At 40.5% G+C, this 27,433-nt stretch overlaps 3 protein-coding genes across 3 annotated transcripts; 1 reads left to right on the plus strand and 2 right to left on the minus strand.

Moving 5' to 3' along the window:
- Window positions 1-441: 441 nt before the first annotated feature.
- mpeg1.1 (macrophage expressed 1, tandem duplicate 1) lies at window positions 442-3,490 on the minus strand. Its single transcript, XM_061729312.1, has 2 exons — window positions 3,006-3,490; window positions 442-2,769 (listed from the first exon to the last, which is right to left on the minus strand). The coding sequence occupies exons 1-2, from the start codon at window positions 3,453-3,455 to the stop codon at window positions 1,123-1,125; spliced, it is 2,097 nt and encodes a 698-aa protein (XP_061585296.1). The 5' UTR covers window positions 3,456-3,490; the 3' UTR covers window positions 442-1,122.
- A 4,740-nt stretch (window positions 3,491-8,230) lies between these two features.
- Window positions 8,231-9,033, minus strand: LOC133451089 (protamine-like protein). Its single transcript, XM_061730028.1, has one exon. The coding sequence runs from the start codon at window positions 8,972-8,974 to the stop codon at window positions 8,489-8,491; it is 486 nt and encodes a 161-aa protein (XP_061586012.1). The 5' UTR covers window positions 8,975-9,033; the 3' UTR covers window positions 8,231-8,488.
- An 8,523-nt stretch (window positions 9,034-17,556) lies between these two features.
- Window positions 17,557-25,394, plus strand: tspan36 (tetraspanin 36). Its single transcript, XM_061729314.1, has 7 exons — window positions 17,557-17,774; window positions 21,566-21,757; window positions 21,912-21,986; window positions 22,132-22,227; window positions 23,663-23,812; window positions 23,984-24,067; window positions 24,601-25,394. Exons 1-7 carry the CDS (start codon window positions 17,715-17,717, stop codon window positions 24,676-24,678), a joined length of 735 nt encoding a protein of 244 aa, XP_061585298.1. The 5' UTR covers window positions 17,557-17,714; the 3' UTR covers window positions 24,679-25,394.
- Window positions 25,395-27,433: the final 2,039 nt, after the last annotated feature.

The raw sequence follows: 27,433 nt of genomic DNA on the forward strand, positions 1-27,433 counted from the left end.
TTACTTTATACAGAGTTCACCTTTTGGCATTATTTTTTTTTAATTCAAGATCTTTTTATTGAAATTTTCACAAAGTAAAAAAGGTGAAATGCTGAATGTTAATTACAAATATTTTGAGTAGGCATGGGCATGTTGATCACAGCATACACCAGTGTACAAAATATAAAAAACAATTAAACAGTATGAAAAAAAAGTAAAACAGTAACAAAAACAAACTACAGACCAAACTAATCCCTCCCCTGTCACTGCCAGATTACCTTTTGGCATTGTTTTAAAAAAGATTTTCAAAGATTCCAAACTTTCACATTGCCAGAGTCATGACATACACAAATATCACATAAAAATGAAGACAGAGCTTTTATTATTATGATCTTTATATCACTTTAATTAATGCTTGTGTGCATGTTACAGAAATAAAAAAAGATTTACAGGCAAAATAAATTCTTTATATGCATTTATTGTGCAGAAAAATGTAAGTTCCCTTAAATTGCTGTAACTGAGTACTTTTTTTAAAAATAAAATGCAAGTTCATTCAAAGTCACGGGACTTTCCCTTTTGCCATTTAACATAAAGTCATGCAGTAAGAGAAGAAAAAAAAACATACAACATGACGTTCTACATGCTGCCCTCATGAGGGCAGTAACGGTTAACTTGAGAGTTGGCTTGAAATCACTTCTGCTCTCTGCAGAAACCACCAGGAGGATTGAGCTGCCAGCCGTGAAGAAAGTGGAGCTTCACTCTTGACTGGAAACCTGTGACTTCCGTTCTCAAGTGGTCAGGGTAACACATCTGGGCCAGGTGTCCGTGGAGGGCAGCTCTCATGTTTCTGATCTAGACTGGAGCAACAATCCCACAGTCTGCAACCAGACACTTCTCAAAACAACTCTGTTCTATGAGAGGCAGATGTGCAATACCACATCTGTCCCTCATCTAACTAATTACAGTATCATATCTAAGGTCGCTAAGGTGATAATAAAAGTATCATGAGTCATGATAAGCCTTTAATCATACAAAAATGCTCTATTTTACGGATTAATAGTGCTGCAATCAATGAGGAAGTTAAAAACATAATCTCTCATATTATGTCTGTGGCCGCCAAGCCCCCTACGGTCTAAGCTGTTTTTAAGCTTCATCTTGCCTTTCCTGCTGTATTTCCACATAGCCACCTCTCCTCAATCCAGACATCCCCCTTCTCTTCCTCATTACAATCACACCCACTATGGCGACCAGAGCCATTATACCTATCACTCCAAATGCTACCCCTGCCTTTTCCCCACTTGACATCTGATTTAATTCTGGTCTAATCTTTTGCATGATGTCCTTCATTTCTTCTGGTTTGACAAGTTTCCATGCTTTGGTCTGCCCCACTCTGACCCAGTTCTTATCTCCCTCGGTCATCACCATCACCGTGTTAGTGGCTTGCATGGTGACAAGTGCAGGTTTAGTGAACGGAGGCAGTTGGATCGGTAGCAGGTCCCCACCTGTGAACAGTCCGGACTGGACACAGTAAAGAATTTCACAGCCGTCGCTCACTGTAGCGAGGTGTTGACTGAACTGGGGAGGGCATCTGCGTTGGTTCTTGGCCAGTGGGTTGTTTGCCTCACAGCTAAAGAGCCCTCCAAATGGGACTGAGTATTTGCTTCCGACCTCATAGTCGTTACTCACGCAGATCATTTGACCATCTGAGAGAAACTTTACTGCAATGAAGTTTGCGGGACAGCTTTTAGCTTTGGTGAGGGGGTTCAGAAGTGAGGGGCTATAGATTCCTCCAAACAGGTACCCCGAGTTGGCTGGGGCTTTTCCATCCGTAGAGCACCAGTAGGTCCTGATACGAGCAGAGCGAACATGGTACATGTCCTGGCACAGTTGTCTGTGGCAAGTTTGCAACCACAAAAATCCACATGCATAACTCTCCGTATGGCAGTCGTAAGACGTGTAACCCTGCTGTCTCTCCTCTGAGCGCAGCAAGGTTGGGGAGTAAGGTGAGCGACAGGAGAAATCTCCTGTGTCAAGGTTTTTCTGAGCCAGCTTATCACAAAGTGGACCTGCATCTGAGCTGAGTGCAACACACTCCTGGTAGACGCCCCCAAAACTGAGGTTGGTGGCCGGACCCACGCAGGACTTGTCATCAACGTTGGCCTGGAAGTTGTAGTTCACCGAGCCTATGTCCACACATCCAGGGCGGGTGTTGACCTGGTAGTAGCGATCTATGGCCTGACGCAAGGTATGAGCCACTTTGTTTACTGTGGGTTCTGGCAGATCAGGTAAAGATTTTGAGTGTATGAAGTAGTGGAGGGGAAATCCTGAGCGGTCGATAGCAACCAGATTGTTCCTGGTGCTTTCCTGCCACTTCTGCAGAGTGATGCCAGGATAAAAAGGAATCCCCCCATGGCTTTGAATAAGTGAGTACTGAATGTTGGACTGGTATGTCTGGAGTGTTGAACTCTGTTGGGTACTCTGGCTGCTTATCTCAAACTTGATCTTGTCAAAAAAGTTGATTCCAGCTAAGGATTTGACAGTGGTACTGTCTGAGCTACCGGTGGACACGTATGAAGAGCGGAGGTAGTCTTCCTGTACCAGAGAAGCCCCGGCACTGATACTCGTGATGACATGAGTTCCGTAATCCAGGACCAGCCTCTCTGACAGATAATCTGCATTCCTTGTCTGGTTGTTCTCAATTGCATCAGCTATATCTTTAACTTGATACGCGAAGCGTGAATCCAGAGTAAAATCTGGGTAGGCTTTAACTGTGTAGATGAAGTTGCGGACCTTTTGGAGAAAGATATAATGGTACCATTATTTTTTTATACTTAAATGATTTTCCTTATTATATGTATTTAATACTTTAATATTGTTCAATAAAGCTAATTAACAGTTTTCTTTTAAAAACAACAACAACGTTTTAAACAATCTGCAGAAAAAAGCAATTTTCATGCAGGAACTTTTTTTTATTTTTTAATACTACGAACCACTTCATCTGCAAAGCCAACTAAACAGAAACTTACCTGCACTCTAGTTGTAGTTGAAGAGTCCTTGACCTGATGAGTTTTCATCCTCATGCTCTCAAAAGAAAACTTTCCATTCAACACAGAGAAAAAAGAGATGTCATCATTTATACTGTGAGAGGTGGAACTCTTCTGCTCCAGCCAGGAGCTGATTATCTCCGAGTTGGTCTCCACGCCGGTCTCCTTGTGCGGGATCACAAACACCTCATCCGGGATGAGGTAGATCCCGTCCTCGCTGGTCTCGCACTGGGAGTAGCTGAGGTTCATGACTCGACCCATGTCCATGTTGCGGAGGTTGTCCCAGCCGCCGCCCGGCAGCACCTCCAGGGCGGTGCGGCTCAGGTTGGAGGCTCGGCACCGGCCCAGCCCGCTGCTCGGGCGGCTCAGGGAGAGCGAGGAGCCGCCCTGCAGGCAGCAGAGAGCCAGCAGACACACACCCAGCTTCATCATGGCTTTGTGAGAGGTGAGAACGGGAGAAACTGACTTTAAAGTGCGAGCCCAAACCTGCCCCCTCATGTGACTTTATGACCAAGAAGTTTGTATGACTTTCGGTTTCGTTTCCTCTTCTTTGGTTTGTCTGAGATTCGGTTTCGCCCCCTCGCCAGACCACTGAGTAACATGTGAAAATAATCCCCTACATATGAACTTTTTACTTGTTCCATACTCGTTTTGATTATAATCAGCTGTTACTTAACTTTTATGATAAAATAAAGAAAGAAAACAAGTGAGTCTTAAGTAATATAACTATATGATAAGATATGATATGATATGATATGATATGATATGATATGATATGATATGATATGATATGAATACTTTATTACAGACTCAAAAGGTTCCATATAAAATACATAAAGATTACAGGTCACACATTAAAATACATACAAACATCTGTTCCAATGTTTCCATAGTCCAGATGTGTACTTTGCATCATTCCATTTGATGTTAGTGAGTGCAGTTATTAGACAATTTTCTGACTCATGGAGTCGACACATAAATTTAAACATAAAATTCCTCAGCAGAGCATTGAAGGTGCAGGGACATAACAATTAACAAATAAAGTGCTTGCACTTGTCCATCTTGGAAGCTTAAGGAGGAACCTGAACGCATCATTATTAATGAGGAACCTGAACGCATCATTATTAATACATGGTGGTTCACGTGGTATAATTACACCAAAGGTGAGCTGTGTAAAGTGGTGTACAGTAGGCTCTGGATAGATTTACTTTAACATCAGCTGTGCACATATGGAATCTACGGGCAGCACATTGGCCTGAGCATAGAGCTTACAGCACTGACGCTGGATGTCTTCATCATCACATAGATCCTCATTTATGATGTGACCCAAATACCGTACTCTCTTAACAACATCTAAAGGGTGGTCAGACAGTAAATATATATATAAATCCAGTATCTGACCTTATTACTGACCTTATTTACTTTATGTCCTGTTAAGAATCATAAATCTGTGATCTGACTTTTTGACCTGTGCATAAATGTTTCAGTGATTTCAAGATGGGTTTTTCCATTGCCCTTGCTCATTGTCAGTTATATGGAGGCACCCTCCATATAACTGACAAACCGTAATAAAAACAAACAAACTCAAACATTCAGTGTTCAGGAGTTTATTATATATATATAGTTCCAAATAAAAGGGATTTCCATGGAGGTTGGTCCAAGACCATCTGGGGAAAAGATCTTTTGTATATCAAAAATAAACAATTTGTTTGACCAACTACATGGAAGCTAAGTAAGGAAATAAATAAAAAGGAGACCTATACGAGAGTGTATGTTGTGTACTGATGTTCTACTACTCTGAGGAAAATGTGCCACTGGAGAGAAATGGAAGGTGATTCATTGAAGCTGCCTTTACCCGTCTACCTGTATTCAGCAAATTTTAAGAAAGTTAAAAAATCCACCAAAAATCCTATGGCTAAAAATATCATTAGTGTGTGGCAACAAACTAGGAAATACTTCAAAATAGTTCACTCACTCTCACTATTTAGTCCGATATGGGGAAATTATCTGAGAGGGGGGATTCCTGACCTATCAACAAGAAACAATGGTGAACGACTGCCCGACTATTATTTGTGCTGTTGTTTTGTTGTTATGCTTTGGTTGTGAATTGAGGACATGGGTTCTGCACGGTTTGGGGCAGATGTTTTGAGTCCCATGGGTTAAACAGTTTGTATAGTACTATTATGTTTTGAAATAAATAAATATATTTGGGGGAAAAAAAAGGGAATTGAAAATTAATTTTTAACCAGCGAAACCAAGATGTGACTGGATTGTTTGTCCTGTCACATCTTGTTTCCATTTGAACAGAGAAGTGAGACATGCAAATGACCTTGCTGGTATGAGGAAGTAGCTGTGTTTTTTAGATGGATCTAAAACATCACGAGTGCACTTGTACAAAGAACTTCTGAGTCATCACCTACAATAAAACCTATAATTACTTTATAGACAATAGTTGGGTATAAACATGTGCTTGCAATGAACTGCAGAATAAGTTAAAGGCAATATCAGAATCAGAATCAGAATCAGAATCATGTTTGTTTGGCCAGGTCAGGTCAGACAAGACATGGAATTTGACTCGGTTATTTTCGCTCACTCTACAGTAAATAGGTAATAGACAAATGACAGCTCTTATATACAATTTTTAAAAAGTGAAAGGTGCAGCAGTAGAGGTAGACATGATTATTGGAAGGTTCATATGATTGTGTTATTATTATTATTATTGTACTGTGATTGATTACTCTGAGACTCTATGAGTGTTGAGAGTATAAATATAAGATTTATTTATTTTTTGTCCTTTTAGGGAACAATGTCAAATGTAGCCATTTTCAAGGAGTAACCATTTTTCCACGGTGTATATTTAAGATGAATTAAGATTAATGTGTATGGCAAATGACTTCCCCTTTCTCACGTCGTATTTTAGTATTTAACAACAGGGTAATACATATATACAGAGAATCAGTCAAATGACAAGTAGGTGAATCGCAAAAAATGCAGCGGATAAATGAGTAATGAATTCCTTCAAAATATTCTGATGCTATTTATTACTTAACTGCAAAAATTCAAAAGAAAAAAATAAATTCAGCCTATACCTTTTAAGATTGTGTTTTTAACTGCTTTGCAAGTGGGTGGCATTTAATGTAGTTTTTACACTTAATGTCTGATAAAATACTGCAAAGATCAGTTGGCTATACTTGTAGAAGTAAAAGAGGACCGAAATCTCGGATTAAAGCTTATTTAACCAAACAAATTTAACCAGAGACCTTTTACTTCATTGACCTCACGCGTTAATAATAAATCTTGCCAGCAGATGGCGGTGTAAAACCTGACGACCACGGTAACCGTGTGTCTATATTGTATCCATCCATCCATCCATCCATCCATCCATCCATCCATCCATCCATCCATCCATCCATCCATCCATCCATTTTCTACACCTTATCTTATCCTCTGCAGGGTCATGAGGGTCTGCTGGAGTCTATCCCAGCTCAGTACAGAGAGAGGCAGGGTTCACCCTGGACAGGTTACCAGTATATCGCAGGGTCTATATTGTCCTCATTGTTTGGCTTAATAAGACTTCAAATACTAAGTAATAAGCAGAAACCGTCGCTAAAAAGTTTAGAAAAAAAACGAACCCTCAAGTAATATTTCGGTTTTATCCAATTGTTGTAATTGAAATGTATTTTTTTAATTGTGTTTAAATATTAGACTCACACACCTGCCTTTTTATTCCTCTTGCAACCCTTCTTTCCAATATGGGCTTCCCATCCAGGGGATAATATCATTATAGACCCATAACATTTGATCATTTTGAGCCAAAGCTCCCTCTTTAGCCAAGTAGCCCATTTTTATTTCAGATAGGGCCCACATTTGATATTTGACTTGGATTTTCTTTTTTATTAGATCGTTTTCATACATTTTAAATAGAGAAAAGTTGCCATTGGTGAAAAGAACTGCACCTAAACAAGGCAAGGCAAGTTTATTTATATAGCACAATTCAACACAAGGTAATTCAGAGTGCTTTACATCAACATTAAAAGCGGCAAGACATAATTAAACAGTAAATAACAAATAAAATGAAATACAATTAATGAGAAAAGAAGGTAAAATAATAAAAAGTACACGTTGCTGAAAACTAAGGGCAGTAGAGTACCGCAGGTACACATCAGAACAGGGAAACAAAATATTTTACCACATGATTCTGGTCAGTTTTCTTTGTAAATGTAAAGGGAGTGGAGTTTACTTTAAGCTGCCCCCTCACACATTTAAAACAAGCAAATATTAGACTCATAAAGAAATGAAAAAGATTTAAGTAAACACAACACTTTCTCTATTCTTTTAACGTAGTGTATCAATTGACGTACTCGTTTAAATACATTTCATCAGTTTCAGTAAATAGGAATGGTAGCTCTGTTCTGGAATAGCCTACATCTGCATTATTTAGTTATTAGTTATAGTTTCAAATCTCCCTGGACTTCCCCCGAAAAAAACGGGGGGAAGCATGAAGAAGAAGTGAATATTGATAACTACACCTTTTTCTCCACCTTGATCGCCCTATTATTTTTTTCTAATCCAACGAGTCACCAAAGCTTTCATCTGCGTCCAAGTTCAGTGAGAGATAAGAGGAGAGCAGACGTCTCGTCACGCCCTTCCACGCACTGCAGTGACGATTAGAAACCTCGCAGACATCACCGTCGCTGCAGCTGCTTCAGAAACACGGAGGGTCCTTTTATTTGCGACGGGACTGCAATGACTTGAATCCCCCAACCCAACGAGTTGGATAGAGAGCTGATCAAGAAAAGCAAGCTGAAGAAAAATCTGCGGGTTTTTTTAGAAGCGTATTTTAAAGATAGTTGTTAGATGTTGAGGTTTATGGAAAATTGCTGATCTGCATTCCTTGGTGTCTGTGCGTAACTGTGCGTAAAAGCGCATCACCAACTATTCTTTTTCTCTCCACCATTATGTGAAACAAACAAATTTAACTGTAATGTCTTCCAAAAACAAGCAAAATAGAAAAGAACTCCGCGTAACTTTACGAAACACTTTTCTCCCCTCCAACTTATAAACATATGCAGTTACTGACGTCAAAAGAGACACGGATGATGCGCAACAGCTGCTTCAGGAAATGTCTTAATTTGATAATACCTGCAAAAAATTATAATAATAGACCATTCTTTCAGACATTTTGAGAAAAAAATCCAAATACGACCTTCTTTAAATCAAAATGATTTTATTTTTTCAGAAATGCATTTTAGTCAATTAAAGACCACAGCAGAGAGAGAGACAGGGAGAGAAAGACAGAGATAGAGAGAGAGAGGGAGAGAGAGTAAAATAAGAGTGTAAAACAAGCAAGTTCAGTTTTTTTCTACTATAGAAAAAATGGAAATAGCCAAAGAAAACTCAGGTGAGTTAGATGCAGTCATAGTCCACACAGCAGAAACGCCTCGGGCTCCAGGACGGAGCAGTGTTCACTTCTTGGCGGGTCTGGCCCTCTTGGCGGCTTTACGCTTGGGCTTCTTGGGACTCTTTGACTTGGGCTTCTTGGTCTTTTTGGGCCCAGCAGCTTTCTTGGCTTTCTTGGGGCTCTTTGCCTTTCTCTTCTTCTTAGGTGACTTCTTGACTGCCTTCTTCTTGACGGCGGTCTTCTTCTTAGTCTTGGGCTTCTTCCTTTTCACCACCTTCTTCTTGCGGGCCGCGGGGGCCTTTTTGTTGATTTTGTAGGAGCCCTTGCTCTGGACCAGAGATTTTTTGGTCACCAGACGCTTGATGGCGGTGCGGATGCGGACCTTGTTCTTCACCACATCGTAACCCCCGGCCTTCAGGACCTTCTTGAGGGCTACCAGGGACACGCCGCCCCGCTGAGAGGACGCGGACACGGCCTTCAGGATGCGCGCTGACACCGTGGGGCCAGTTTTCCTCTTCCTCTTCAGAGGCGAGCTGGAAGGAGAGGACATGTTGATGCTCCGATAGTTCGTTCGCTTCAGCAAAGGTTGCACTCGGGAGTGGACAGAGTGATGTCTTGCCCTCTTTGACAGGGCAGGGTCTTTTATAACCCCGATGAGAACCGCATAGGGCCAACCCCGCCACTGCAGGCGCGGGTTTGCGCCCTCCACTAACTACTGTCACCCAAAAAGTTGTGTTTCCTTCACTTGCATTATTCTGTAAAATTTCTGCGTAAAAGTCAAAATATCCATTTAAAAACGACCTCATAATAACCCCCACAAGCACAGCTCCCCGTGTCTATATTTTCATGCAAGAGCTGCTAAAATACCTCATGATTTGTTGAGTAATTACAAGCTGGCAGTTGTCAAATGTGTGTTTGACATGTGTGTTTTGGACATTTTACATTGTTTTAGTCTTCAAACAATAAAGTGCACACATATGTAATTAAGTGATCTTAAACAGGGGGATGTTTCTGATATATTGATACCAAATTTTCATTTTCTTTCATTTATTTTTGTCTTGATAAATCCACTTAAAGACCAACAAAGAAACACAGATGTGGTCCTTAAGCTGAGGTTATCAGCTGAATGACTTCTCTACAGATGGAAGATGTCTGAAACAAACAAGCTAATGTGAAGACGTATATATATATATATATATATATATGTATATGTATATGTATATGTATATGTGTGTGTGTGTGTGTGTGTGTGTAAGTAGATATATACATAAATATAAAGCGGATGCAGTTAATAGAGACAGTATAGTGTAAATAAGTATATTTCTATAAATATTTATATGGGCATGTGTGTACAAATATATATAAATATTCAACTATGTGTATGTATGTATAGGTATGTGTGTGAGTATAATTACAGTATAATAATAATAACAATACTGTTATTTAGCAGTGTGAGTACAGTGTGTGAGTATTTATGAATACGGATTAAATGATTAGTGAATGGGGGTAGGATTAAATAAATTTACACTTCTTCCTACTAGTTTTTGCACATTTAAATTAAGATATCAAGTGTTAAAGTATGAAATTCTTTGTTTTGTTGATTTGTTTTCTTGTTTTCTCTTGAATTGTTGTTTTTTACATGTACAAAATAAATCAAATTAAATCAAATAAAAAAAAAACGATTAGGAAAAATGCTCATAATTTAAATATTATGTAAAAACTTGTTGTATGTGAAAATAAAAGCCCACAATACAGTGTTTTTTCCATTATGTGTATGAGGATGGACCTGAGCCAGGAATAGAGTTATCAGTCCCTGAAAAAGGGTGGGTAAAAAAACGAATTTAAGATTAATTTCCCGGTCTTTTTTTCTTTCTTTTGTATATTCAGAATTTAGGGTTGGAAAATGAAATAGGAAAGCAATGTGTTCCTATAGAAGAATAAACATTTCTTTTATCCTGTTTCATTAGTCTTTGTATAGTTCAGTTGTAGTCTCCTTTTTTCTTTTTAATAAGTACTTGATAATACATCAACATCCTTTTAACTTTTACCTCAATACTCTATTGTGAATATAAATATCAGTGCAAAGTCATTGATGAAGCAAAATATATATTTCAGTTAATTAACTTTTGCATTTTTTCAGTACAGCCCTAAATATCAAAACAACATTAATTACAATTTTTTGTATTCATATAGAGCTAATTATCATCTCATTAACAAAACAGGCGAAAAAATACTTGAATCAATTTGTAACAGTTTTGGGTTTTTTAATGTTCTTCAGCACCAACAAAACAATACAACCCACAATTGTATTGCAGGTGTGTTTATATATTCACAAATGTGGTTCAGGAGTGTCAGTTACTGATAACAGTTCAGGAATTTTAGATATTCTCAAGTTATGGGGTTTGTAAATACACGTATTCACAACCATTTTGCTTGCGAATGTTGGGTTCAAGTTCTCAAAATCAGAAATGAAAATGTCACTCAATTTCCAATCCGAGTTCTAATTTTTTCTTTTGGTATTTCTTTAAAAGTGGAGAAGATTTTAGATAAATGCACTGCAACAACACTCAAAATAATAAAATATACATTTTACAATTAAACCAAAGAGAAGTGTTATCTCCTGCAGTCCATGCAATTCCCCTTTTCTTTCTAATATGAGATAAGGTGCATATGTGTTTGTGTTGGGAGAAGATTGGCGAATGCAGTTCTGTGATGTGCTGATAGCGCGCACGTGTACAGTTGCACGCAAAGACACACACAAATATTGGGCCAGGATAAGTAACAACACAAGTACACTTCTGTTTTTGGCCTGTAAGTGGTGGCTCAGCCTTACATTTTGAAGCGCCTGCTGAAGATCACAGATATGTGCTTGCTGTCCACAAAAGAGGCCTGTACTTTTTTTGTTTGTTTAATTTGAAAGTTCATTATAATCTTGAGAACAAGTGTCTTGTCCCTCTTAAAATTATTTGAAATGATTCGTAAGTCAGACTATCTGTGGCAGTCAAAAACTATCTGAACTAATGAAGTGACAATTAAATATTTCCGATGTGAATCTTTGGAATGAACTTGTTTAAATGGAATTTGATCTTAAAATAAGTCACAATAATACACAAACATAATGTGTTTGAAATGACAAATACACAAACAATAAGAACTTTCTGTATTCTTATTGTAAGTTTTTTTGTTAGTTGTTTGTATTTTTATTGAACCCATTCCCCCATTTACGATTCACAAGGCCGGTGGAAAAAGTATGTGGAGTAAGACTGCTAAATTCAGAATAATTAACTTAATGAAATCCGTTGGAGATGTGATCCAGAGCCACTTTGATTGATAAAAGACATCCAAGACATTTAGTGAGAAGCATCTGCTACAAAGTTTCTGTGGTTAATAAATATTTGCCCAGCCAAAATGACTAAAGGCACAATGCATAAACCTTTAAATAAAAAGTAACCATGAGTAACAGATAAAGGCACAAAGACATCCCTGGGGCTGACCAACATCTGTTCATGACTCTACCATACATAAGCCATTGAACAGTTAGGGTGTCCCTGCCAGAGCTCCACAGATGGAGTTGCTGTTCTCCAAAATAAACTTTTTTTGCACCCTGAAGTCTCCTAAGAAGCTTTGCAATCCAAAGGAATGCAGAGGTGGTGAAAAATATGACATCTGGGCTTTTGTTTTTGTTAACTGATTAAACAAAAGTTGCCATAAGATACAGCTTAGCAACATCAAAACATCATACCGGCTTGCCTCCCTGTCAAAGGCCTGGCCAACTTGCTATCACTGAGGCGAAAATAACACTCCACTTTAACCAAAATATCCTACAGGATCATTTTAGGGGGGCTGTTTACCTGCTGAAGCTTATCAGATGTTGGTTGATGTGGCAGGACAATGATCATAAACATCAAACTAAATCTACCACAGAAGGGACTGAATCAAAAGAAAATCTGCACTTCGGTGGAGCCTGACAGAATAACCTCAGAGGTGAAGAGGAATCAAGACAGCTGTTCACGCTAGAGATCCTCTAAATGTGTATGAATGGAAGCAATTCTGCAAAGAGGAAAAGTTCAAAATCAATCCTGATGGGCCTGATCCAAAACATCTGCCATTGCTGCCAAAGGATGTTTCACCACTTACTAACTCTGAGGTTTCACTTACCTTTTTCCTCTAACACTGGGAATTTTAATGGCCATGTTCAAACAACAAACAAGGAATTATATTTATGTGTTTCCAGCGCGCCTTTCATTGTGACTTATGTAGCTAAGGAAGGATTTAAGACTGAAACCAAAGAGGGTTTTCTTTTTAAAATGGTTACCGACGACGCCACCTGGGGGATTCCACCACAGGAGACCAAGCATACACCTGACAGATGTTCACAATACCCAGACACGTTGAATTACTACGTGGTGGCTGAAAGGAAATAAATCAACCCAATAAAACAACTACAAAACCAAAAGTAGTCAAAAATAAACAATGTTAGACAAGAAAAAAAAATCAAAGCAAGACAAAACATTAAACAAAATACTAATACTAATACTAATAATACTAAGTATACTAATAATAATACTCTACTAAAAAGAAAAGATGTAATACATACCGTATGAGTGAGTTTTTTTTTTAAATTGTGGTCACAGCAAGAGACCATGCGATGCAAGAAACTCCAGGCAAGACAACAACCCTTGGTCCTGGCGTGCCAAGCGTGGAAAAACACGCCTCTTGTCGCCTGTAGAGTGTGCACAAGATGAGTTAAAACATGTACCCAAATCATTGAAAGAGGCACCCAAACCAAGATACCTGCCCAAATCACAGGTACATTCACCAAACCCAGAGGGAGCAAGTCCCACAGTGATGCTACCCAGGGTTGCAGGGTCGGAACACAATCCACACGCACCACCTCAAATTAACCGACAGAGCCCCACACTGCAAAGCACATAAGTGCAGAAAGAGACCCCAATAATATAGGCTGAATGACACTTGTATCACCGGCGGGCCAGAACTGAACCGATTGCTCCACCACGCCAAACTGCCATGTATAATCTCTTGCACAAAGGTCAGGCCACGGGATGACAACACTCATGATTAATGTCCCGGCCTTTTTTTTCTTTCTTTTTTATATTCATCATTTTGGGTTGGAAACTGAAATAGGAAAGCAATGTGTTCATATAGTAGAATAAACACTTCTTTAATCCTGTTTCATTAGTCTTATCGTTCAGTATAGCCTCCTTTTTTCTTTTTAATAAGTACTTGATAATCACTCTTTCTAGGTTCTAATAATATACTGGAACTTGGGATACGAGTGAGATAAGATCTCCTCAGCAATGTGTGACTGTTCACCATCTTTGATACTGCACACACAGCTTATTGGGGCCCACAGATGGCACAAGGTCCCATCACACAGTTTTGAAACCAAATCAACTCCTTAGACCTTTTGAGGTCCTTTGAACACTTCCTAAAAAGTTTGTTGAAGGGTCCACAACAGACCTGCTGCACGGAGAGACAGCCACTGTAAAGGAATGATGTGTGATCGAGCTGCAAAAGATAGGTAGCAGGTGTCACATAATGCTCATGTGGATGCTGGACTGCAGGTCTCCCAGCAGAGCATTGCATGAGCAGTGGTTCCTCACATCACCTCAGTGGTCACAATTTCAGAAGTTGCTTTGCTTTACTTGTTCTTCAAATATGAATATTTACCTGCAAAGTTATTTCTATTTTCTTACTTTCTTCTTATTCATATTTTTGAACAAATAATAAACATATCCTCTCCTCTGGATGCCATGCAATCGGTCATAATAATAATGACAAGCCCAGACTGTTATTTCCCCATCAACTGTACATAAAAACACAACAGCATTTGTTCATAATGGGGGAAAATCTTTGAAATATCAATATTGTTCTTTCTAATGCATATTTGGATGAGGTGGGACAAAACCAAACCTGTGAACACCTTTGAATAGCTATTTATTTAGAAAAGACAGAGGTGATCATTTTTGGCCCTAAAAATGAAAGAGAAAAGATCAGCGCTCACCTCGGCTCCATGTCATTGACAGCTACAAATAAAGCTAGCTTTGTAACATACATCAACTAGTGATGCAACCTGGACACATCATCAGTGATGTTACCTGGGGTCATTGAGTGTTTCGGGTCATTTCAACAACATACACTCTCTTCCAGGTGACATAGCCGGGGGTGATCAATCCCCCAGCTTGTGTCCAGGTAGCGCTACCCTAACCCACGGATCTCCTCTCCTGATCCACAGCCAATGTGAGGCAACCTCTGCTGCCTCTGTGGCCTCCTTGTGGCCCTTCTCTTACTGGCCCCGGTGATGCCCAGCATTCTGTAGGCCCTGCAGAGGGACTGGCCTGCGAACCCTCTGCATCCCACCTCAATGGGCTCACATCTTGCTCGCCACCCGTTGAGCCGACACTCCTCAACCAGAGCCTGGTATTTAGCCCTCTTCCTCTCATTGGCCTCCTCGATGCGGTCTTCCCAAGGGACCGTTAGCTCCAGGAGCACGACCTGCTTGGAGGTCGCTGAGGTCAGCACCACATCTGGCCTTAGTGATGTTATGGCCACGTTGTACAGGAACTTTAATTGTTTCCCCAAATCAACCTTCAGCTCCCAGTCTTGTGCCATTGATAGAAGGCCAGAGGAGGAGGTCCTGGCAGCAGCTGGTGGTTCTTCTCCATGATGAAGGAGATTGTCTTCTTCTCTGGGCGGAGGCGCTTGCAGTGGGCAATTCCGCTGCAGATGGTGTTCGCTATAGCCTTCAAGACCTGGTCATGACGCCAGCGGTAGCGCCCCTTGCTCAGGCCTCTCAGACAGCAGCTCAAGATGTGCTCCAGGGTCCCTCTCTTCTGGCACAGAGCGCAAGCTGGAAACTCCACCTTCCCCCAAGAGAACAGGTTAGACGGGCTTGGCAGCACGTCATAGACGGCCTGGATCAGGAATTTTAGGCGCTGGGGCTCGGCTCTCCACAGCTCAGTCCAAATGACTTTGCGCTCTGCTGCCTGCTCACACCGCGTCCAGGCTCCCTGCTGCCGCATTCCAACCATCGTGCTGGCTCGCTCTTCTTCCACTGCTGCCCGCACCTCTTCCTGGAGCAATGCTCTCCTGTCCTTCCCCTCTGGCTTGTCGTAGCGAGGTGTTGTACTGCTACCCAGGCCTGCCCTTACCCGAGCCACTGTCCCAACCAGAGCCCTGTGCCGCAGCCGTGATTCAGCAACATCCACGGCCTCTGCTGCCTTCCTTTTCTGCCCCGTTCTGACTTCAATCCCAGCTTGAGAGACTTTTGGGTCAGATGATTCTCTGTATTGCAGCACTTCCCTAGTACGGCTCACCTTGAATTCTTCATTCAGGCTGCTGATGGGGAGCTTCAGCATGTTGTTTTTCCCATACAGGGCGATGCTCCTCAGGCTCCGGGGTAAGCCCAGCCACTTCCGCAGGAACCTGCTGACTCTCCTTTCAAAGCCCTCAACAGTGGAGATCGGGACCTCGTACAACAAGAGGGGCCAGAGGATCTTCTTCTTCTTCTTCTTCTTCTTCTTCTTCTTCTTCTTTTTTAACGGCGGTTGGCATCCAGCTTTTAGGTGCATTACCGCCACGGCCAGAGGATCCTTGGGAGGATGCCATGTTGGTACACCCAGGCCTTGAACTTGCCTGGTAGACCTGACTTGTCCAAATCGTGGTGTAATTATTGACTCAGACAGATGTGAACTTCAACAGCCATCTAAAGTTTATCACTAAATATGCCTAATGCCACCTAAAAAACATTGCTAGAATTAAGGGGATTCTGTCTAAACTAGACATGGAAAAACATATTCATGCATTCATTTTCAATAGGTTGGATTATTGCAATGGCATCTTTACAGGCCTCAACAAGAAATCTATCAGGCAGCTGCAGCTGATCCAGAACGCTGCTGCGAGAGTCCTTACAAACACCAGGAAACTGGACCACATTACACCGGTCATGAAATCACTACACTGGCTTCCAGTGTTTAAAATCTTACTGCTGGTCTACAAAGACCTGAATGGTCTTGGACCAAAATACATGCTGGATCTGTTAGTTCCTATGAAGCTCCCAGACCCCTGAGGTTCATCTGGATCTGGTTTGTTGTGGTTCCAGAACCAGAACCAAGCAAGGTGAGGCAGCGTTCAGTTATTCTGGTCCTCACCGGTGGAACAAACTTCCTGTAGACCTGAGGTCTGCTCCAACTGTAGATCCCTTAAATCAGGCCTAAAAACATTACTGTTTACTCAAGCGTACTCCTAAATTAAATACTTACCTGCTGTACTCTACTGCCCTTTTTTTTAACAACTTGTGCTTTTTATTATTTTACCTTCTTTTCTCATAATTTTATTTCATTTTATTTGTTATTTACAGTCTAATTGTGTCTTGCCGTCTTTATGTCTTCAAGCGCTTTGAATTACCTTGTGTTGAATTGTGCTATATAAATAAACGTGCCTTGCCTTACAACCACTCAGCTCCACATGATGTGGTGGTGCCACAGCTGTGGCTTCAAAAGTGAGTCCTTCTCTACGTCATGATCAAAAGAGCAGCTGGAGCTGCTGTGGGGCCTTGGGGCCATAAAGATGATTCATTTAGATGTGTCAGTCTGCTGGACTGCAACTATTCAGTCTGACCATCACACTCGGATACAACTGAGGCGTTCACTTTAGCAGATCAAAGATCTCCAGCCCTCCTTCTGAGGCAACATGAATAAAACGACTGTTTGGGGACAATGTGCGTTTTATATTTCCCAGAAAAAATATCCAAAGAAAGAGTTCTTTCCGTTAATGTTTGCATTTTTTGTAATATTTCTTACATAAAACGCTAAGGGCATATATAATCATCTGATATAAGCTGAACAAAAGAAAAGAGAGAGGATAAATGTGTAGTAAAGCCTGAATTATGGTTCTGCGTTAAATCGACGCAGAGCCTTCGCCGTAGGGTACGGCGTAGGGTACGCGCGGACGCGCAACGTACGGGGCGCGTCGCCGCGTACCCTACGCCGTAGGCTCTGCGTTGGTGTAACGCGGAACCATAAACCAGCGTTAAGAGCGTGGCCCCCAGCAGCAGGGGGCAGAGCGCTGCTCATGCTCTGCTTTGCTCACGCTGCCTCACAAAACATGTGACCATGTGATCACAGTCGATGCAGTCAGTCAGTCAGTCAGACACACGGACGAAGGCAGAGAACTTGTGACCGAGGCAGTGGCTGCGGTTCAGCTCTGTGCCAGATAAAAGTCTCCCTCCCTCCGACCTCTCCGTCTCCGTCTCCGCCGTACCGGACAACATGGACTGCGGCATCGTCACGTCCAAAACCATCCTGCTGTTCCTCAGCCTCATATTCTGGGTGAGTCTCGATGGCTGGGTTTCTCCATCTCTAAAAAGGTCCCCAGTATCGATTAGTAATTATTTAATTTTGTACTGTCTGTGGGATCTTGAGCTTTAAGGTTATAATAAATCAGAACAGTGATTTGATTGAACCTTTCCATGTCACCACAGTTTTACATTTCATTTTACCTTTCTCCTTTTTTTATTGTTAACTCTGTCCTGTCACAGTGCATACACCCTTACTCCCTTTTTTTTTTTTTTTACTTAAGTTTTTTATTTTTTCTATTTATTTCATGTCATACAGCTGAGCAGCTGCCCTCCTCCAAACTCTGTTGTAACATTATTAACCAGTCGGCTCAAACTCTGACTCAACTCTCTGGCCTGTCCAGAGGTCAGACCTGGCTGTGATTTATGCAAACGTCAGATATCTGCTTTATTGCTTCATAATGGCTTGTTAACCCACTTCTGTCCCCGTCTGCCCCCTCCCTTTCTAGGGACTCGGTCATTTTTTGAACTTGTTTGCTCCTGATTTCTGTGTAATTACATTTAGTACAAAAAATGCATCCATCTGTTTACGAGCCTGGGAGGGGAAAAAAAAAAGATGGTCCCTGCTTTGACTTGAACATCCTCATTCCTTTTATAACTTCCCTCACTAGTAAGTTTAATGCTTGTTGCGCTGCCTTCCACACAATGTTTTTCCCACCCTCCAAATATGTTTTTGCAGTTAATGAGCCCATGCTGAAGACAGTTTTGTGATTTCAAGACTTTGTCTCATTGGTCTGTATCTATAGTCCTCATATCTTACAATCAATATTGGCCTATTTTTCACCAGTTGGCTATTAGAAAGATCATATTTGTATTTCTTTTTAAGTCATTGCTTGTGTTTATTCGTTCTTTTCCAGAATCTATAGTTCTTTTTTTGTCATTCACAACATTATGACGGTTTTTCTCTTTTTTAACTGTTTAGCTAGAAGTTTATAGTGAAAGCACACATGCCCATCTCTTGTTTTATATTTTAACAGATTAAAAGTGTTACATAACTTTGTGAGTTTAGTAACATCATCCTCCACTAGTTGTAGGAAATGTCCCCACTTTTCATTTTGACTTTTTCTTCATCATCCTCATCACATTATTGATACGTCGTCCTTTTCGAGATATCAAGGCGTTTTTACTGGTTAAATGTTGTAAAAGAAAATTTTCACAGAAATTGACACTAAAAGTCGTGATTCATCCAAAATATACAACTATTATGTTTGTTTGCTTGTCTTATTTTGTTGTGAAAACCCAGAAAATTTTATTTAAAGTTTATTGGAAATTCTAATGAAATGTTCCGCCCATTAATTCTGATTATTTAGTAAATTTGTGGGGTGGGGGGAGGGTCAAAAGTTAATGCTTTCATTTGTCCCAAACGCTAGAAAGCACATGAGCAGAAACATGACGGATGCTTTCTCTCCGAGTTAAATCTTACCGCGCAGAAAGCCACTAACTAGTCCTGAAATCATAACATCAGAGGGTGGTTTTCTGACATTCCAGAGAGGCAGGAGGTTGTGTGAACGGTATACATTTTCTAAGCCTCTTTGAGCCGCTTATTAGGCACAAGATGAGATTTTGTGGAGAGAGATTAAGAGTGAGCGGTGGAGGAGGTGTGGGGGAACAACCCCACTGGGATCCCGTGACTGTAGAGTGATTAGAGAAGTGAGTCATGAGGCTCAACGGTTTGATGAATTATTGTTAGGCAAAAACACAACACACATCCACACAACAAACGGAAGCCAATAATGCATAACCTGTATTTTCTAAAGGGAAGTGGTACTGAAAATGACGCCAGTCCGCAGGAGAGCAGCGAGGGGGAGGTTTCAGACATAAATATTCCATCTGTGATGGAAAATTTGGCTGATGACACAGTCCCCTTATTTTTATATTCCGGCATTGTCACCGGCACAAAAAATTTAGAGCGTAATTTAGTTCAACATTTATATTTGAGTCATTTTACTCAAACTTTCCACCAGCAGTCTTGCTGTTGGTTAATGTCTTGTTTTGCTTACATTATTGGCCTTCTTTTATCACCAGCTGGAGCTTACATCAGGTCTTATACAGAGTGTTTCAAAGGGCAAAGGGAAGTCGGGAGAACTGATAATGAGATATAATAAGTTTGGACCGCCTCGCCTTAGTTTCAGACTTCAGACTTCAGTTACAGACAGAAAACAGAATAGAGTGGAGCTGGCTTCTTTTTCTATTGTTTTACAGTGAAATGAAATGTTAAAGTGTTCTGTGAATGCACACAAGTGGATCATATGCATGTAGTCTTATGACTAGTCATGTCATCATTTCTGAAGAATGACCTGAGGAAAAGTCACGATGAGAGGGCAACTTAATCTGCTTTCACCTTCTCAGCCTGCCATAGTCACATGAGATCAGATAATACACTGAGAACAGACCTTTTTGGGATTTGTCAAATGTTTTAACAGTGAACTTTGCTCCAACTTTATGATTGAATATATCTGTGGGTATGAGCATTAAGACAAAAACTAAACTGGATAAGGAGCTAGAATAGAGTTTCATGTTGTTATGTTTAAAAAGTAAGATGTTGCATGTATCGTTATTTCTAAAAAGATGCAAATATAAAGTGTATAAACTACGTAACAACTGCATCACTGTCAATGTTGGCTCTGAAGAAGGGCAGAAAGTGACTTTTTTCCCTGTTTATAAAGAAATAAACGGTATAATCCACATATTCAGTATCTTATGTCCACAGTAGACGGAGACGCAGGTATACAAACAATCTGAGAAATGAGAGCAGAGCAACAACCAGACTAGTGTAAAGAAATGTCCATCCAGTATGGTGTGCAGCAGAGCAGGAATGCTGGTGAATGACGGTAACAAGTTGTTGATTTACAGAGATATTAGCAAGTCTGCAGCTATCTTGGTCTTTAAAAAAAAAAAAAAGACTGTCATGTGAGTGTTTTCATAAAGCCCACCATGTTATGACTAGTTTGGTACATCCTGTACTAATGGAAATAGCTTTGAATGGGGAGGGGTACCAGACCCAGACTCATGTCATGAGGTAATGTGTGTGAAGTGAATGGGGGGTGCAGGCCAGGCTGAGCCCTGAGGACCTGGCGGGAAGAATACTGCTCTGGATTGTGTTTCTTTTCCACGAATGCCACTGCTCCTGGTCTTCCAAGCTTTTCTTTCACCGTTGGTCAATGTTATTAATGCATTTGCATAGTATTTGACCTTTTTGCTGATTTCACTCACAAGCAAACAAGCACCAGCTGATACGGACCACTTTTGCTAGTGCTAGTTGCTAGTGCTAGATGATTACTGGTATATATTTTATTTTTCTCACACATCAATCTCATTTATGATTAATGACAGAAAAAGAAACCCTGACTACTAGGATATACTCTTGCTTTGCTGTTTGTGATCTCTTCTAGACAACTTTTGCACCATTGATTTAAAAGTGAGCATCTCCTACATATATATGGCTTAGGTTTTTACCAGAATGGTATTAACCATTAATATGTGTGCAGACAAGGTAGAAAAAATGAATAAATAAATAAATAAATAAATAAAGTGACCATCTCCATCCATCACTTTTGCGAGCAGTGAAAGCATTTGAGGAGGAGACCCGGAGAGGATCAGATGCAGTGTGACTTTCACCAATGTGTATAAAACATATCATAGTTAGAACCCAAAGAAAATCCTTCTTAATCTACGTGGACTCATTATATTTTTATTCCCACCAAAATAATGCGTCAACATTGATAGTATGCTTCAATATATGTTTATTTGTTATATTCTCTGCAGGCTGCAGGAGCAGCGTTGGCTTACGTTGGAGCTTACGTCATCCAGAGCTATGACACCTTTGAGAGTTTCATCCAGGACAAGAAGACGCTGATCCCAGCAGTCATCATCATCGGCATCAGCGTGGCGATGCTGATTTTCGGTCTGGTGGGATGCTGCGCCACGCTCCGGGAGTCCAAATTTGGCCTCAGCTTTGTAAGCACGCGTGTTTGTCTGCATGTGGGAAGTGTAGAATAAGACAAATGCAAAGCTAAGGATGATTTTTTTTTTTAGCAGTGTCAGCCTTTTTTATTTTCTTTGACTTTTTTGTGGTCTGAGTTCAACTTCTTCTCATTTTCTCCTTTTGCAGTTCTTTCTGATTATCATGATCATCTTCGCAGCTGAAGTGGCTGCTTTGGTATTTAGCTTCATCTACCAAGGCAAGGTGGGTCGCGAGTGTGTCGCCTGAACAACATAAAGATCTTGACCTATATTTTATATTTTAAGATAGAGTACAGTAAACAACGATGCTCTTTCTGTGCCCATTGTTCAAGCGCCTGACTGTGTTTTGGGTTGTCGTGTCTGTGCAGATAAATGAAGACCTGGGACGCTCTATGAACGATGTCTTCTCAAAGTATGGCGGACAGGACGCGGAGACCAAAGCGGTGGATTTACTGCAGACTCAGGCTGGTGTCGTGTTCCATTGTTCATAAATAGATCCGTTAACTCAGTTCTACTTTCACACTCAACAGCCTCCTCACCTGCAGGGTTGCATTTCCTCTGCCTGTTCTTCACTTATGGCAGAAACGGCTGCTTTTCTTTTCACACGCATGCCCACAATGACCCACATTTGCTCCGCCGTGTCGGTCGATCTTCACTTCAGGAAATGCAGGGCATTGTTCCCTGTAATTTAAGATAACGTAGTTAGAGTTCTCAGTGTAACAAATTAAACATTACCCAATGCTTCCCTGACTAACCATGACTGATTTCATCAGTATTTTTTAAAAGGGTTAGATTTTAAATGCTGTGTCCCAGCTTGCCAGTGTTGTGTCACTTCTCCTGTTTAGGTTGATACATGTTTCTTGATGTTTAGCTCTGGGGACTTGTGTGGCCGTGGTTATGTTTTCAGGGTGTTTTTTTGTTTCATTTTACAGAACATTTGATGTTTACTTGCAGAACTGAGATCAGTGAAGTGTGTTGCAGCCAGTGCTGAACCGTGACTTCACTTGCACATGCGTGGTTTTAGTTTGCGTAGTTTTCTGTCTGGACCTTTACTGTTTCAGAACTGGAAAACTACAGTTATTTGTTTTGTTAGTGGAGGAATGCCAAAAAAAAAGGAACTACACAGGCACCTGATTTCAGTATTTGGCAAGCTGTGAGGGTAATAGTGGCCAGTTTTGAGGTAGGAAGTAAAAACAAAAAACTAAACGCTTAGCATTTTTCGCATTTGGCTTTAGAAAAAAAAAACCCAACGTTCTACTCTTAAACTCACAGATCAAAGAACAAGCAATGCATGGATTTGTTTTGCTTTGCTAAAAGTAGTTTTTTTAAAAGGGAGGCGTTTTCTAATCCACACCCCATTGTTTTAATAAATTCAAACTCTTATTTTCCTTCTTCATCAGATGGGACCGGTTTAAGTGATGCTGTAACTTTTAATTGCTGCATCACTGCCCTCATCTTTTGCTTTGTATCATAAACATGCAGTTTTTGAAGTAAAGTTGGACATTTAAGAACATTGTAGATGCAAGTTGTTTTTTAGATTAAATATCAAGATCATCAAATTGACAGCCTAATACTTTTCCTATTTAATATCAAGACTTTCCATTTCATGAGAGAATCTTGGTGAAGTAAATGGGTTTCTCTGGCCAAGTGATCCAACACCAGCAGTCATCTGTCATTAGAGTTCAACCAAAACCTGAGCAAAACAGCCCCAGTGTCACTGATTCCAGATAGTTCTCACATTTCTTAAGGTGGTTTCATTTTTACATTTTAAAAAGAAAAAAAATCATGAACATTTAAACAAACATAATGGAGTAATCGTGTTGCACGGTGAGCCGCGGGCTTAACCTTTGCATGCCCTGTTTTTCTCTTACTTTTTGTTTTTCTCTTTTGTCCGTGCAGTTCATGTGCTGTGGTGTGAAGAATTACACCAGCTGGACCAACACTACCTGGTATTCCACCCACAACAACACGGTGCCGGTCTCCTGCTGTAAAAACGCAACAGCGCCGTGCACCGGCCGGCTGGACCAGCTGAGCCTGCTTAATCTCGAGGTAAACCACAAACAGCGGTTTGCGTGCATGAGATTACGTGTTCTTATGTCCTTGTTGTGGTCAGGATGGTAAATGTTTGGGGGAGCAGCTACAACAAAGGCCCAGCTATAAGGATGAGGCCTGACTGTCACATGGATGCTCCTGATCTGAAAGCTTGTATTTGTCTTTTAGGGTTGTGAGGTCAAACTGGAGAATTTCCTACACGGCGCCTTGACTTATGCCATGCTGGTCATTCTTGGCTTTGCTATTATAAAGGTAACCTTGATTATTTCTTGATTATTTTTCTTTTTACAGGTGAATGAGCGTTACCATCCTCCAGTCAGTGCAACAGATGGCTGATTGCATCGCCATGGGCCACATGTATTTTGCTCTTTAACATTGTTATACCTTACAGTTGCTTAGATCTATTACGTCTTAACTGATCCCCAAGTGTGTGTGTGTGATGTGTCAGTTTGTAAAAGCGTGGCAAAGGGCCGCAAAATGAAATTACACAAACAGAAGATTAGCTGTGTCTCGACTTCCACTCCCAGACAATGGCAGTTCTGTTGAAAGCTGCGGTTCCAAACAAAAAGCGGCCAGTGTGACATCCTCCCGATCTTTTCAGTCTTCACAAACTCTGAAGATTTAATTATGCATTTTAAACTGATTTCAAACTCAAGGACGACCTGCAGGGATAAAAAAAACAAAACAACTTATCACCTGATTATTCTATATGATAATTTTTATTTCTAGTTTGCATTCATGTGTCTAATCCTTCTTTTTCTTTTTCCTTTCTTTCTCTGTTGCAGTTCTTTGGGATGCTGAGTGTATGCGTGATAACCTGTAAAAGCAGCCGGAGGCACGGTTACCAGCCCCTGTATGCCTGAAACTGCCCAAGCCCCCTTGTTTTGCTCCACTGGGTTTCCTGACTGCTTACTCTGTCCTGTACAGAAGCATCGATCCTTCGCACAAAACTGACATTTATTTAAATGATAACTTACTATAATCTAAAGGGGATAACATCGGAGTATGCGCATCTCTGTCATGGTATATCACTTCGCTGGATACGGACATGTCTTTGAGTTTTTAGATGCTGGCTGAATTTTCTGCGTTTGAGATCTTTTATTATATAATTTCCATTTGGTGAAGCGGCCCGTGGTGTTTCCCTAGGAACACAAATGACCAAAGCAATCTCAAATTGTTGTTCCCAGTTGGATTGTGTTACTGAAAGCCTTCTTTTTCTGATGCAGCATCCTGTTTCTAGCATAGTCTGACCTTGCAATCCTTCAAGACATCAGAAAGGAGAATGACCTTCACTCTGCTGCATCATGTAGATATTCTCTTAAAGGACATTGTACTTTGAGTGTACTTCAATGACAGACTTCATACTACGGTATATTTTAAGTGGCTTCTGATTGTGAGCAAAAGGACAGTGGTTTAATACCTTACTTAGGGTCACAATGTTTATAGCCGCCTTAGTAAATGAATGCACATGTCATTTTATGGTCAGTTAACTGTACTGAATCAGAATCTCCTTCTAGTTTGCTGTTTGTTGTGTTTATTATATGTCTAAATTAAAAAAAGGTGCCTATTTCCACCATTATTTTGAGTTTGGTGCTACCTTCTCTTGCAAATCAGATGTAACACACACGATCGAACACAAGTCATGGCATGTTGCACATGCTATGAAATGAGTATGCAGATGGGTAATTGTGTCGAAAACACCTTGTCACCTTCCTGTGAATGCAGGAGGCCACCGCTGCAGCGTAAAGACTCAGCGTCTTATTGAACATGACCCACGAGGTTATCTATTACCTCCTGGTGGCAGATAAAGAGGCCCCTAGTGTCGCACATACAGATGATAGCACTATTCATACATAAGCTCTGTCAGTGTTCAGAAAGATAAATAAAAACAGAAACTCGTGTCTCGGTTGTTATCAGTCATAGCAGCACAGATGAAACTTCAGAGACCGATGCGTGAGCTTGCGGCTACATGAGAATGAGCATTTTTCTCATTCTAAATGTCAAACATGTGGACCTTTATTTAACATCAATGATACAGTCTGTAACTGTATTGGCCTCCTTTATAGCCCGTCCCATTTCCTGCAATAAACTAACATCTATTTGACTGTGCAGCCTCAATATTTGATCATGCCTTATCATGTTTGTTGTTTTTGTACGTTTGACTGTAGGGTCAAAGAAAAGCCAGTAGGGGGTGCAGAAGATCCTTAGATTGCCAGTTGCATGGGGAAGAGACCCAAATAGCACAAACTATTTGCTCAGGTGGGGTAGAAGAGTTAATATTTTGTCGCTGTGGCTCAGGAGGAACCGGTTGTGTTTTTCTGCATCCTCTATCCTCCTGTCGGTGACCGTGAAGCCCACAATAGGATAAGAGTGGGTGATCGAGACAAAGGGCTGTTATTAGTCACCGGGATTGAAAAATAAAGCACAGAATCCATAAATGCAAGAAGTGAATTTTCAAGTAAACAGATGAACATCACTTCCAGGTCTTGTTTACTTAAAAACCTCGATCCTTCAAGTCATTTATCTTTCTATTGACGAGAAGAGCATGGAGCCACTTGTTGGTTGTATCACAGTTTAAATTGATGGCTCCTCATGTGACTGTAAATGCAGCTGCATTAATGATGTAAATGACCCTGCCGCCCTGCCTCAGCCAGTCTCCTATCTCTGGACTGCATATCTTATTCACTGCACATCCTCACCGCCTCCAGGCTGTGCTGACATTTAGACAGTTCTTTTACAGAGGGAAGCGTTGGCACACGCACAGCCAGATAACCTTGTCAACTCTGCTTTCCTCCCTTGTTGCTCAAGTCTTTTTTTTTTCTCTCCACTTTTTCTGATGCCGTCTCACTTTCACAACAGTTCATTCTTGTCTTTTTTTTCTTTTATCAGGTCTGTCGCCTTGCCTTTTTCCTCCCTTGTCACAGCTTCATCTCTCTTTTTCTGTTTCAATGTTAGATTATTACTGTTAGATTGAGGTCTTTCTCCACCTTAGACCCCCATCTGTTTTCTGCTGCGAGTTCCTGTTTTTCCTCACCTTTTTTGGCAGATTTTTGCCAAATGTTAGATTTTATGCTCCTCACCTGTGGAATACATTCCCAGAATGCACCAAGGCTGCTGAAACTCTCACTTGCTGAGTCAAGGTTGTTATATGCAGTCTGTGGTTGAAAACCTGGTTATTTAGTGCTGCAGTTCACTTATCTACCACAATGCACTGTTACCGTTATATCTTGCATCTCCTTTTTTGTTTTATTCTTTGTAATTTATGTCTGTCTTTAATTAGTTATTTTTCTTTTGAATTCTTGAACTTTTCAATGTTTTCATGTTAAGCACTTTGAAGTGTCTTGTACATGAAATGTGCTATACAAATAAACGTGCCTTAGTTGTTAGAGAGGATGACTGACCTAACAAGGTCAGTCACACTGCAAATTATAGAAATCAAAACACTAGATTTTTATCGGATTAAGGAAAAACAGACTTTTTCTTTTCTTTTTTAGTAAGTTAGTAATGTTTATTTATCTAACACCTTTCACAGACACCAGTCAAAAAGTGTTTTACAATAAAAACTAAATAATGAAACATGATAGCAATAGATAAAAACAATGAGAGAGGAAAAAAAAA

The sequence above is a fragment of the Cololabis saira genome, chromosome 9 (assembly GCF_033807715.1).
Source record: "Cololabis saira isolate AMF1-May2022 chromosome 9, fColSai1.1, whole genome shotgun sequence".
In the NCBI taxonomy this organism is placed as follows: domain Eukaryota; kingdom Metazoa; phylum Chordata; class Actinopteri; order Beloniformes; family Belonidae; genus Cololabis; species Cololabis saira.

Coding starts and splice junctions, on each gene's coding strand:
- mpeg1.1 (XM_061729312.1), bottom strand. CDS start 3,455: ATGATGAAGCTGGGTGTGTGTCTGCTGGCTCTCTGCTGCCTGCAGGGC. Junction 2,770..3,005: donor CAACTACAACTAGAGTGCAG/GTAAGTTTCTGT, acceptor TTTCTCCAAAAG/GTCCGCAACTTCATCTACAC.
- LOC133451089 (XM_061730028.1), bottom strand. CDS start 8,974: ATGTCCTCTCCTTCCAGCTCGCCTCTGAAGAGGAAGAGGAAAACTGGC.
- tspan36 (XM_061729314.1), top strand. CDS start 17,715: ATGGACTGCGGCATCGTCACGTCCAAAACCATCCTGCTGTTCCTCAGC. Junction 17,775..21,565: donor TCCTCAGCCTCATATTCTGG/GTGAGTCTCGAT, acceptor TATTCTCTGCAG/GCTGCAGGAGCAGCGTTGGC. Junction 21,987..22,131: donor GCTTCATCTACCAAGGCAAG/GTGGGTCGCGAG, acceptor GTGTCTGTGCAG/ATAAATGAAGACCTGGGACG.